The sequence below is a fragment of the Cetorhinus maximus genome, chromosome 4 (assembly GCF_964194155.1).
Source record: "Cetorhinus maximus chromosome 4, sCetMax3.hap1.1, whole genome shotgun sequence".
Taxonomy (NCBI): Eukaryota; Metazoa; Chordata; class Chondrichthyes; order Lamniformes; family Cetorhinidae; genus Cetorhinus; species Cetorhinus maximus.
The window spans coordinates 91,326,108-91,339,267 of record NC_135882.1 but is presented as its reverse complement, the minus strand read 5'-3'; the positions used below and the strand labels follow the sequence as shown (position 1 = coordinate 91,339,267).

The window sequence follows — 13,160 nt, the reverse complement described above, 5'->3', positions numbered from 1 at the left end:
TAGGCGAAATGCATTAAAACTATGCAAAGAAAGGCACAATAATCTGGCTCCACTCTTTTTAGTTTCAGACAATGGGTTTTGGCTGATGGAAGAGTAGGTGTGCACCACTAAGCCAAAAGAAAACAGGTAAAAATGGAAGAGCGCAAACAGAATGAAACACAGCAAATTTGAGCAAGACCCACTGCGCTGCACTGCTGTGTAGAAACCTCTGACTCGGCAATACTGACCTTGATTCTGTTAACTGCTCTGGAATACTGTGTGCATGATTGATTCTGCTAATGTTACAAAAAAGGTTTGCTATACCCAAATGGGGTTGTCAAGTTGTATCATTAAAGGGCAACCTGGGGCTGAGTGCCCATGATACAGGGGACTCTGTAAACACACTGGTACAAGAGAACCTAAAACAAGTCAAGGGGAGAAATGTTCTGGATTTAATAAATGCAAGAGATTGAGGGGAGATTGATAGTATTGTACAAGATCATGACAGGTTTAGATAAATTAGGCAAAGAAAAGCTGTTCTCATTAGCTGACGATACAAGGATTAGTGGAGACAGATTTGAGGTTTTAAGCAAAAGAAATAGGATGTGAGGAAGAGCTTTTCTACACAGCAAGTGGTAATGATCTGGAACTTGTTGTCTACGAGGGTGGTAGAAACAGACAATAATGATTTCAAAAGGAAATTGGAGGAGGGAAAAAATTGCACGGCTATGGGGATACAACAGGGGAATGGAACAGATTGGATTGCTCTACAGAGAGCAGGCATGGTCTCAGTGGGCCAAACAATCTGCTTCTGTGCTGTACTGACTTTTTGACTCTAAGAAACGATAATAGTACTTAAAAACACAAATCTCCAGGACCTGACAGTTTCCACCCAGGGTATTAAAGAAAATAGATGAAATCACTGTAAAGTTTAAGTCATAATTCTGGAATCCCTGAATTTTGGAATGTATCTTGTGCTACTCTGTTATTTAAGGAAGATTGGAAGGCAGGAACAACAGACCTGTCAGTTGAACTTCAGTTATAGGGAAACTAACACAATCAGTCGTCATCGAATTACATTTATGTAACACTCTTAAAATAGGGGTGGGGAACCCCCAGCCGAGGGGCCGGATCCGGCCTGTTGCACCTTTTCATCCGGCCCAAAGTAAGATTTCAAAATACGGCCCCCCTCCCATGTGCTGCACTCTGGGACAGCCGCCGCCATGTTCTGATGCCTGAGCCTCGGCTGCAGTCACTAGAGGCCCAGGCTGTGGGGATACAGCGAGGCCTGAGATCCTGGAGTAGAAGCACAGGGTAGGGATGGGAAGCTGCCGGCTGCCGATCGTGCTAAGGTGAGAATAACCCAGGGTGAGGGAGAAAGGGAGCCGGACACCCGATGCCATCAGTGGCTCTCCTCCTCCCCTCCTCCCCCCCTCCCCCCCCGCCCCCCCGCCACCCCCACCACACCCCACCTCTCAGCTCCATTGGTGTCCCAGGACAGGGGCTCAGCCCCTGTAAATGGAGGAAGCGGCCCAGCTGCAGCCTCAGACTGAGAGTTGGCCAGAGCCTTGGGTTGTTGAGTCACTGCCCTAGGCTGGTTTGGGAGTGAGACAGGATGGGAAAGGAGAGAGGGAGAGGGAGAGGCAAAGCGGGAAAGGAAAGAGAGTGAGAGACAGAGAGAAAGTGGGAAAGGAAGGCAAGCAAAAAGTTAAGCTGAATTTCATGAGTGCTGTAATTGAGACACAGAAGCTGTGATACTCTGGGCTTTTTTAGGTGATTTCGTGTTATCTAATTTGAATTTATACAGTATTTCTGTAATACTCAGCCATTTCGAATCTTGGAAACCAAGGAGCTTGAGCTCCAACCTTTGAGTGGGTTGAAGATAACACAGCAACAAGCAAAGTTGGAGAGGACTTTGTCAATTCTGCACACACCATTCACACCATTTTAGAAGCAGCTCCCGCTCGCCAGACACAATGAAGCTCATCCTTGTGGGGACTGAGTGCATTTTCTGGCTGTGATTCTCTTGAACAGCACAATTGGGCATTAGGAGATATTGATCGGAGATACTGATGGAGCAAAGCAAAAATAAAACATGGCTACTGCAAACAAAAGAAGAAAAGTGGATGCGGAGTGTCATGTCTTTAATGAAAAATGAACAAACGATTTTTTTTCTTGGAGAGGTGAAAGGCAAACCCATGTGCCCGATTTGTGGAGAAGCGATTTTTGTCCTGAAAAAATTCAACGTAGAAAGACACTACAGAACGATGCACATCAAATATGAAGAATTTCAAGAACAAATGTGAGCGGGCAAAATTAAAGCACTTAAAAAGAATATGAGTGCGCAGCAAGCAATTTTCACAAGGCTGAGAAAGGTGATGGACAGGGTTATGCAAGCCAATTATGTGGTGAGTGAACTTATCACAAAAAAGCTTAGGCCTCATTCAGAAGGGGAGTTTGTAAAGGGGTGCATTGTTGCGGCCACAGCTTTACTGGCTCTAGAGAAAATCAAATTATTTCAGACTGAGTGCTTATCTCGCAGGGCCGTGTCAGATTGAATTAATGATATGGCTCAAGACATTGAAAAGTCTCTGAAAGATTCAGCGGCTGATTTCAAGTTTTACTCTCTGGCTATTGATGAGACAACAGACTTAACAAATACATGTCAACTGGTGATTTTTCTGCATGGAATCACAGCAAATTTTGAGATTCAAGAGGGCATGCTTGCTTGCTTTTGTAGCAAGTTTCAGAAGAATACATCGGCAGTGCACAGGCTTTAGTTATCATTTGAAAAATTAAGTGGTCTTACTAACGATGGCTCTACAGCTATGGTTGGATCTCAAAAGGGATTATTTGCTCTAATCAAGAAAGAAACAAATTTCCTCAACTCTGATCCAAGTAAGGCGATTTAATATCACTGTATCATTCATCAGGAGAATCTGTGTGCGCAGTCCGTGCAACGTAATGTTGACAGTAGTATCAAGCATTAACTTCATTATAAGTAGAGGGTTAAACAGCCACCAGTTTAAGGAGTTATTGAGAGATGGGTGATTTAGTTTACTATTATGAAGTGTGATAGCTCAGCTGGGGTAGTATGCTGATGCTGTTTTACGAATTGAGGGACAAAGTGAAACTTTTCATTGAGACAAAGGGCAAACCTGTGGCTGTGCTGAGTGACAACACTCAGTGGCTGTGAGGCTTGGCTTTCATGGTTGACATTACGCAGTATCTGTCTCAGGTCAATGTCAAATTGCAAGGGCTTAACCAGCTTATTACTTCCTTTCTTTCAAATGTGAAATCATCTGAAGCCAAATTAAAGCTGTGGCAAATGCAACTGGGAAAGGGCACAGTGCACTTCCCTACCCTTCAGAAACAAAAACTTGCAGCAACAGTGGAGCACACCAGAGAGTGTGCAAATTTACTTCGGAAATTTTGTGAGCGATTTCAAGACCTAGAAGTGAAGGAACTGGAATTAAACATTATAACCATACTGCTCAATATTGAAGCAGTTGATGTACCTGAAGACCTTCAACGTGAAGTTACCGAACTGAAAAGCAACACTGAACTTAACGCTAAATACATTAACCTGCCTCTGCTGGAATTCTACAAACTCCACGTGGGTGCTCGTGAATTTCCAAACTTGAGGAGACACACGCTGAAAATTGCTTGGGACTACATACTGCTGTGAGCAGTTTTTTTCAAAACTTTCTCTTGCAAAGAACCATCTGCGTGCCAGATTAACAGATGTGAATTCAGAAAGCCAATTGCAAGTAGCAATATCATCAGTGTCAGCAGACATAACGAGGCTCATTAAGGAAAAGCAAACTCAGCCACCGCCTTGAAGCAGTGGATAAGTTGAATGTTTCTGTGTTCTCTCTAAAAAAAAATTAAGTTGGTTTATTTGTGTGTATGGCCCGCTTGTCTATGTGAGTGGCCCTTGATAAGAAAAAGGTTCCCCACCACTGCTTTAAAACAGTTAAATGTCCCAAAGCTATTCACAGAGTGTCAAACAAAACTTGGCACCGAGCTACATGTGGAAATGTTAGGATAGGTGGCCAAAAGCTTGGTTAAGAGGTAGGTTTTAAGGAGCATCTTATATGAGGAGAAGCCATGGAAATGCAGAGAGTTTTAGGAAGGGAATTCCAGAGCTTAGATACTAGGCAGCTGAAGGCATGGCTGCCAATTACAATTGGGGATGGCCAAGAGACCCGGATTGGAGCTGTGCAGAGATTTTGGAGTATTGTAGGACTGGAGGAGGTTACAAGGATACGGAGGAATGAGACCATAGTGAGATTTTGAAAAAGTGGTTGAGAATTTTTAAAATCAAAGCATTGCCAGATCGGGAACCAATGTAGATCAGCAAATACAGGGATGATGTGTGAATAGAACTTGGTGCAAGTTAGGATATGGACAACAGAGTTTGGAATAAGTTCAAGTTTACAGAGGGTGGAAGCTGGGAAGTCGGCTAGGAGAGCAGTGGAATAATCCAGTCTAAAGGTAATAAAGATGTGGATCAGTATTTCAGAATCAGATGAGCTGAAGCAGGGCTGGAGGTAAGCAATGCTATGGAGATGGAAGTAGGCAAACTTGGTGATGGAGCATGCATGTGGCTGAAGTTCATCTTAGGGTGAAATATGACATTGATGTTGTAAATTGTCTGGTTCAGCCATAGCAGTTGCCAGGGAAAGGGATGGAGTCATTTGTTAGGAAACATAACTCGTGGCATTTGTCAGGGACAAGGTGGCAGCAGTTGGACAAGTGTGACATGATCAGGGCATTATCATAGATTTAAGGGTAGTTCATGTCTGGCTAACCTAACTAGTTTTTTTATTGAGTAAGCCACTAATATGGTGGTGTGTCTATGAATGCTGTTTGCGTGGATTGCCAGGAGGCATTTTAAAAATAAAAATGTATGGTGCTGGAGATCAGATTTTGTTATGGGTTGGCAATTGGTTAGGAGGTAGGAGACAGAGTAGAGATAAAGGGAATGTATTCCAATTGTCAAGATGGGACAAGGGACAAGTGGTGTTGCCCAGAGGTGAGCACTGGGGTCTGAGATTTCATCATGTTTATCAATGACTTGGATGAAGGAATAGAATTGTAATGTTCAACATTGGAAGATGATACTAAATTAGGTGGCACATTACGTTGTCTAAATGGGAGCAAGGTATAGGGAAAGGGTAAATGTACATGATGGGAATAGCTGACTGTTTATTGTATCCTGTCCTATATTTGTTTAGATATATTATTTTGATGGGTGTCCCATCAATATAATCTAGCATCCACAAGAAGCAGGGAATAGATTTTCACATAACAATTACAGGATACAATAAACCCATAACAAAACCAGTCTTTCTCTTTTTGTCAAACAGCACCTGGTCCCTTTTGTGTGGGAGAGTCTATCAATTGAAATGGATAGCAATTAAATCTTCCAAGACTTCTATTCATCCTGCTCCTTAGCAAGGTGGCGGTAGCCACCACTGGAAAAACTGCTGTTTACTGTTGAGTTTGGCAAAGACTTAGTTCCATTCCTAACAACTCTGACAAGTTCGCAGGCAGCTTTAAAATGGAATGATATTGCAAAAAGGCCACTTAATTAATCTTCATCAGATCAGCAGCTAAATTTGGCTTTTTCACAACAGCTTCAACAATCTTTTTCAGACATTGAAAACATGTATTGGAAATGTGTAAGCTCTACCAACTGATGAACACCCGCAGCATGGCAGCTTCCCACATTTGTTCTACCATTACAAAAATTCCCAAGCTGAATTTTGCATCCATTCTGTTATGAGTCATTTAAACGTTTTCTCAAGCAAAATGCCTTTTGCAGAACAAACAATTTGGAATACTACAAGACTCACCTCTTTAACAAATTCAAGTTTTAAAAACAGTATGGTATCTAGCATGTGGTCAAGATAATTTACTAACTTAGTTAATGGCCCATGATGACATGATTGGTAATGCAATCAATGATCACAACTGTTAAAATAAAATGCTAATCAAGCAACATGATTTAAAATGCTGCCAAAATAAAAAAGGTGAACCATGAATTGACAAGAATATGAGTCTTACACAGTGCCCAATGTCATCCTGTCTGTTGAGTTTTTCAACCAGGTTACCCCAGATATTGAGCCTGGTCAAAATTCTAATATAATCACATCATTGTTCAGGTTGTTAAGAATTTGGAGTTACTTAGTGTGGTGCCTCGGAGTACCAGACACAGAACTTAAGTGTTTTTAAAGTCAGCAAATGGGCTCACAGTTCAATTATGGAAAATCACTTTATACATTAGTACTAAGAACACAGGCCTGTATTTTGTAGTCAGTAGCGAATGAACAATGTATGCTATTCATTACACCTCCACTTGCCCACAGAATTTCTATGGGCTTTGTACTGGAACTTGCTGTGATTAGAGATCCACATCAGTGCAGAGCCCTCCACTGGCAACATGGGGCCTATGTGAACAGGACAAGCAACTATGTTAACCAGTTCAAAACAAAAACAGAATTACCTGGAAAAACTCAGCAAGTCTGGCAGCATCGGCGGAGAAGAAATCAGTCAACGTTTCGAGCCTTCATGGCCCTTCGGCAGAACTGCAGCATAGTTTCAACAAGGGAGAAATATAAATTGGTTTAAGGTGGGTGGGGGGGCGGGGAAGAGACACATTGAGGGTGTGGTGTGAGCAGATAATAATCAAAAGATGTCACAGACAAAAGGGTCAAAGAGGCGTTGAAGGTGGTGGTCTTTGTCTGAGAAAAGTGCTAATTAAGAATGGAAAACAGGATATTCAAAGTACAGCTCTAGTGGGGGTGGGGTGGAAAGACTAAAGGTTTTAGTTTTAGATTTAAAAATAATGGAAATAGGTGGGGAAAGAAGAATCTATATAAATTATTGAAAAAAAAAGCGGGTGGGGGGGGAAAAGAAACGGGGTGGGGATGGGGGGAGGGGGAGTTTAAGATCTAAAGTTGTTGAATTCAATATTCAGCCCAGAGGGCTGTAAAGTGCCTAGTCGGAAGATGAGGTGCTGTTCCTCCAGTTTGCGTTGGGCTTCACTGGAACAATGCAGCAAGCCAAGGACAGACATGTTGGCAAGAGAACAGGGTGGAGTGTTAAAATGGCAAGCGACAGGGAGGTTTGGGTCTTTCTTGCGGACAGACCACAGGTGTTCCGCAAAACGGTCGCCCAGTCTCCTCTACATTGGAGAGACCAAACGCAAACTGGGCGACCGTTTTGCGGAACACCTGTGGTCTGTCCGCAAGAAAGACCCAAACCTCCCTGTCGCTTGCCATTTTAACACTCCACCCTGTTCTCTTGCCAACATGTCTGTCCTTGGCTTGCTGCATTGTTCCAGTGAAGCCCAACGCAAACTGGAGGAACAGCACCTCATCTTCCGACTAGGCACTTTACAGCCCTCTGGGCTGAATATTGAATTCAACAACTTTAGATCTTAAACTCCCCCTCCCCCCATCCCCACCCCGTTTCTTTTCCCCCCCCACCCGCTTTTTTTTTCAATAATTTATATAGATTCTTCTTTCCCCACCTATTTCCATTATTTTTAAATCTAAAACTAAAACCTTTAGTCTTTCCACCCCACCCCCACTAGAGCTGTACTTTGAATATCCTGTTTTCCATTCTTAATTAGCACTTTTCTCAGACAAAGACCACCACCTTCAACGCCTCTTTGACCCTTTTGTCTGTGACATCTTTTGATTATTATCTGCTCACACCACACCCTCAATGTGTCTCTTCCCCGCCCCCCCACCCACCTTAAACCAATTTATATTTCTCCCTTGTTGAAACTATGCTGCAGTTCTGCCGAAGGGCCATGAAGGCTCGAAACGTTGACTGATTTCTTCTCCGCCGATGCTGCCAGACTTGCTGAGTTTTTCCAGGTAATTCTGTTTTTGTTTTGTTTTGGATTTCCAGCATCCGCAGTAGCTTTTAGCTTTTTGTTTTTATCTTTATGTTAACCAGTTAACCAACTCGTTATCCAATCAGAATGAGCAGTGCAGAACTGTAAGTTAGAATATTTAATTCAATAACAAATCACCTACAGAAAGTAAAATGAGGGGGAAAGAAAGATTAAATTAATAAGGGAAATTAAAGAGATAAAGAAAAAGTTTTTAAAAATTATTAATTTAAAAAAAAATTCCAGCAATAATTAAAATCTAAAGGATTGAGACTTCACACATGTAGAAGTTAATTTTCAGTGCCAGAGATTTTGCTGGGAGGTAATTAAGATGCATCACACCGTTAAAAATCCACTTACACTAGAATGGATAAACCTGAATATTTTTGGCAAACTTAGTGAATAAGTACAGCAAACTGATGCATTCCACGTGTTTCAATAATGAGTCTCTGGGCAAGGTACCAATGTAGCTAAACTTCCTGATTTCCACGTTTTATGGCATATGTGCAGGTGCCTTAAGTTGCTGTCCGATTTACTCCTTAATAACAGTTTGCATTGATAACCTATTACTTTCAGTGCAAAATTTGAACCATTAACCTTGAAAACACAATTCACAGTGGAACAAACTATGTTTTAATAAACCTTAAATTAATTTTCATTTTTTGATGCAAAGGTGTGATTGCAGTATCCAAGCATTAACTGTGAATGCCTTTACGTTTACTATAAATTCAAATTGATTTTTGCTCAATAAACTTAAATTATTCAGTGATATTATTTGATTGATTTTATACGACAGAGGTTATTTATATTTGTCTAATTTCAATTTGAATTAAAAGTTTGAAGAAATATCAAATTAAAAGATTGTAATTTCATACAGTCAATACATTTTTAAAAAATTATGCTATAGTTGTAATTCCATACAAAATGATACTTGCCCAGAGATATTTCTCCTGCTGTATGTGCTTGTACCAGTTTGTTTTTCCGATTTAGTCCTCTGTGCCACCTTCCCAACTGAAAGACGGGGAACAGGCAACCTTTGTTCTGTCTGGGCTTTACTAATATAATTCAAATTAGATACTCATTGCTTGATCCCTCGTGATAAGACTGACTTATTAAAACCCTTAATTGGAAAATCACCAATGCAAGCCCATTTTCTACTACTGTTGAGTATGCTGTTATCACTGGCCGCAAGCCATTTTAATTGAGATGGGGGCCATAGCTTGTTTAAAACAGCCACAGCTGACACATTGGCCTGAATTTTTCAGTTGGCGGGTGGGCTCGGCGGGAGTGGGCGGTCGCGGAGCCAACCACCAACTGCGATCAGCTCTGCGCCGCCATTTTACGTGGGTGGGCCAATTAAGGCCTGCCCAGCGTAAGCCGCGAGCTGTGGTGCTCAGTCCTACCTGTGTGGGCGGGGGGAAGGAGGGAGAGTTGGGGCCAGCGCTCTTTTGCACTTACGCACAAAAGAGCGCTTCAATCTCCCTGAGGAACGGAGCTGCCTCAGGGAGATTGAAGCGCTTTCGTAATAAATAAATAAATGGTTTGAAAATTTAATTAAATATGTCCCCTCAAGTGATTGTGTCACGAGATGCGACATATTTTTGTATTTCAGAACAAGTTTTTATGTAAGTGGTAAAAGCTTTAGGAAACATCATTCCACTTGTGGATGAGGTTTCCTAAAAAACGCAAAGGCCGCTTGCCCTTTACGTCTGCCCACCAACCTTAAGGTTGGACGGGCAGCGTAAACAATTACATTAATTATTTCGTTAATGGCCTTAATAGGCAGCCAACTCCAGCACGTGACCGCTGAATGAAACATCGTGAGACAGTGCGATGACGTTGGGACGTCATCGCGTGTCATTTTTCGCGCCGGCATGTCGGGCCTGCCCCCGCACACCGACTAAAAAATTCAGGTCGTTAAGATAATACAAGTCTATTGGTAGGTGTGAATCAATCTCTGTTGCAGTTAATGTTAACACTCAATATAACTAGGATGGCATTTATCAGTTTGTCTGCCAGCTAAATGTGGTGGACTAATAAAGGAGTGGGAATAAGAATGACTGTCAACTAATCCTATGTAATAAAGATCTCTCCACTTAGCAAATGATGCAATCACCGTGGCAATGGAAGCTGCAATAGGATCAAAAGCTGTTCATAAAAACAAAATACAGCTGTCCATGTTTGCTGCTATCCTTCCCAGCCACTAGGGATTTCTTTTGGAGCGAAAACATTGAAAGAATAAAGACAGACACAAAGCACAGACTAAAGTAGATAATACATTCTGTAAACAGAAAACCATAACTTAATTCTACTCACCACTTGAGCATCAATTGCCACCTGAGCGAATCCCTTCCGACCACGCCAGAATATGCCGTAAGTCTCATCACTAAAGAGTGCTTCACGGACTCCACCTGGTGAGATGGCCAACAAGTGACCACTTTTCAAAGCTTTGACACACTCCTCTTGTGGGCCATGCATGACGCTAAAAACTTCCAACAATAATTTAAAGCCTGAAAAAGAAATTTAGAAACTGGTGTGCATTATTATCTATGACAGAGGGCAGAAATAAATGTGAAAAAAATTTGAAGCAACCGGGTATTTTGTACTATAGTCTCATTTAAAAGCGCTAAAGGCATATCAAAACCGCTTAGACTGACAAAAGTAACTAGGTTTGACTTACACTAATTTGAGCTCTATTTATTGATTTATGGCTCAGTAATTACAGTACATTCTGGCTTCATTTGAAGTTAGAAAACAACATCTATCGAGATTATGTACATCTTTGAAAATTTTACTTAACCAAAATTTTACATTTATACAACGATCTTTCTGTAAAACAACCCAAAATACTTTACAGGAGGAGTGGTGGCTATCAAACAGATATTCAAGGGAAATTAACCAAAGGCAGCTTCAAAAGGATAATGTTTAAAGCGGTTGTGGAAAGTGGCAGAGGCATAGCTGAATGACAACTTTTAAGAGAGTGGTGGTGATGGAAGGCTCTGTATCAATGATAAAGTAGAAGGCAAATGTGCAACAGTCTTAACTTGGAGTTAAGAGCATCTGAATGGAAGATTGTGGAAAATTGCACCGGAGTGGAGTGATGTCATAGAATGATTTAAAGATGATAACCAAGGTTTTGAAGTTGATGGCTTTAATGTAGAGCAACTAGAATAAGATGGAAATATGCAAGACATTTTTTGTAGGAAGAAGCTAAAGAGGCCAGTGATGTGAGTATTAGAGAAACCAACTCTCAAAGTGACAACAGTATATATGAGGATTTCAGTGGCATTGAGTGATGCTCCAGAGATGGAAGCAAACCATTTTGCCAACAGGTGTGATGAACAGGACACCAAGTCTATGCATCTATATGTTTAACCTGAATTAGCTGTAGCAGAAGTGGCGGAAATGGAATTAGTGCAAGATATAAAGTTGTCTTTTGTCTGGTTAGTGCCAAAGAATATTCTGGCTCATCTAAGACTCAATGTCAGCATAGCAACAGTTCTGATGGAAGGTCATTGACTTGAAACATTAGTTCTGTTCCTATCCACAGATCGTTCAAGACCTGAGTATCTCCAGCACTTTGTTTTTATTTCAGATTTCCAGTGTCCACAATATTTTGCTTTTGTAGGACAGCAACAGACATCGAATCAAGGGTGAAAGGGGAGAGAATCATTCAATAATCAACTGATGGTCGTCCTAATCTTGCCAGTTCCAATCTTTAAAATATTTCTCTCACTCAAGGCATCAGTTTTCTTTCAATAGTGCCACACATTATCTCTTCATGAAAATAGCAGATAACAAAATGTTTATGGTGCAATTAGATTGTGTAACAAATACTTTTTCAAGAATGCAGTCATTCCCAAACAACCCACCCAATGGTGAAGAGGAGGAAAAAACATCTTGTTCCAGGTAAACGCAACTTCTTATTCTCAACAGCAACTATCACTGTACAATGGACTGAAAGATGATGTGGCATATACATCCAAACTTCAAGATCTGCTCAAGTTATAGTACAAACTGCAAATGCTCTGCTAATATTTGCCAATGTGGAATATAAAAAAGGGTACTTTCACTATACAACATTGGTTTTGTGTTTCTGTCACGAACTCTACAGGCTATCATGAACTTATGGATTTTAAATAGATTGAAAGATTACCTAACTGGAAAAATTAAGTTCATTGACAAAGCAAAGCTGAGAACTGTTAGTGCTAAAAGACCTTCACAATGTGCAAATGCACCGTAATTACTTAGGATGTGACAAAGCACTCCACAACAGATTTAGAAATAAAAGAGACAATAAATGGGGTTTGAACATTTGAAACTTTAAGAAACTGAAAGCTAGTTCTAACTTACACTGTGAGCCTTGAAAGAAAGTATGCACATGTTTCTTGTTGAGTGGCCATCTCCCCTATTTCTATTTCAATCTGATGCTCTTATACAAGGCCAATTTACAGTCTGGGCACACATCATGTGTGTGCAAGCATGGTTTTATTACAACATGATGTAGAGTATCTTTCCCACATTTCGGGGATTTAAAAAAAACATGGGCCTGTGAACCAGATGCAAGGAGCTCTTTCATTTGTGTGCTGATATGGTATGCAGCAATGTTTAATGGAAAAGCACAGGAGGCAAAGCAATTTCACCAAAATCACTTACAAGAAAAAGTACATCACAGTAACAGTGGAACTCCAGCAGCTGCATTCTCTACATCTGAGGGTGCTATTAGATGTCCATTGTTGACAGCACTGCCCCAATGTAAAATTCCTAAAACTTATAAGTAAAAACTGACATCCCTATATTTCCTTGGTGTAATGAAATACATAATGGGCAAAATTTTGCCCTTGGTGGGTGGGTGGGCCCCACCGGCTCGGCGGTGGGCGGGCAGCTGACCCCCGCCGCCGTTTTAAGCGGGCCACCCGACGGGAAGCGCTATGCGTTTCCTGTGCAAGGGTGGGGGGGGATTCCCCAACTGTCAAAGTGCGTTCTTTCGCACATGCGCGCGAAAGAGCGCACATCTCCCTGAGACTAAATGCTGTCTCAGGGAGATCACTGAAAGTTTTTTAAACATCAAGAATAGACAAATAAAAAATTTATTAACATGTCCCCCTCATGTGATGATGTCACACGAGATGGGACATGTTAATAAAAAGGACATAAATATTATTAAACATTTTTAAAACGGACATGGAACCTCATCCTGCCAGTGGATGAGGTTTCATGTTTTTTCTAATCCCCCCTGCGGCTCCTAGCCTGCCCGCCAGCCTTAAGGTTG

The 13,160-nt window shown here is 41.3% G+C and overlaps 1 protein-coding gene across 14 annotated transcripts in view; it reads right to left on the bottom strand.

The window, feature by feature from the left end:
• Window positions 1–13,160, bottom strand: part of tmem68 (transmembrane protein 68) — a 77,773-nt gene that overhangs the window by 45,459 nt on the left and 19,154 nt on the right. For 10 of the 14 annotated variants that reach the window (XR_013576419.1, XM_078540494.1, XM_078540495.1 and 7 more), the window contains one exon: window positions 10,205–10,398. Coding sequence is in view for 12 of the 14 variants with exons in the window: in XM_078540494.1 (XP_078396620.1) it covers window positions 10,205–10,398 (194 nt within the window). In the remaining 2 variants the exon portion in view is untranslated. Of the gene's footprint in view, window positions 1–8,823; window positions 8,900–10,184; window positions 10,399–13,160 lie in introns of all 14 variants that reach the window. The other 4 variants (XR_013576420.1, XM_078540506.1, XM_078540502.1 and 1 more) reach the window with 2 other exon arrangements.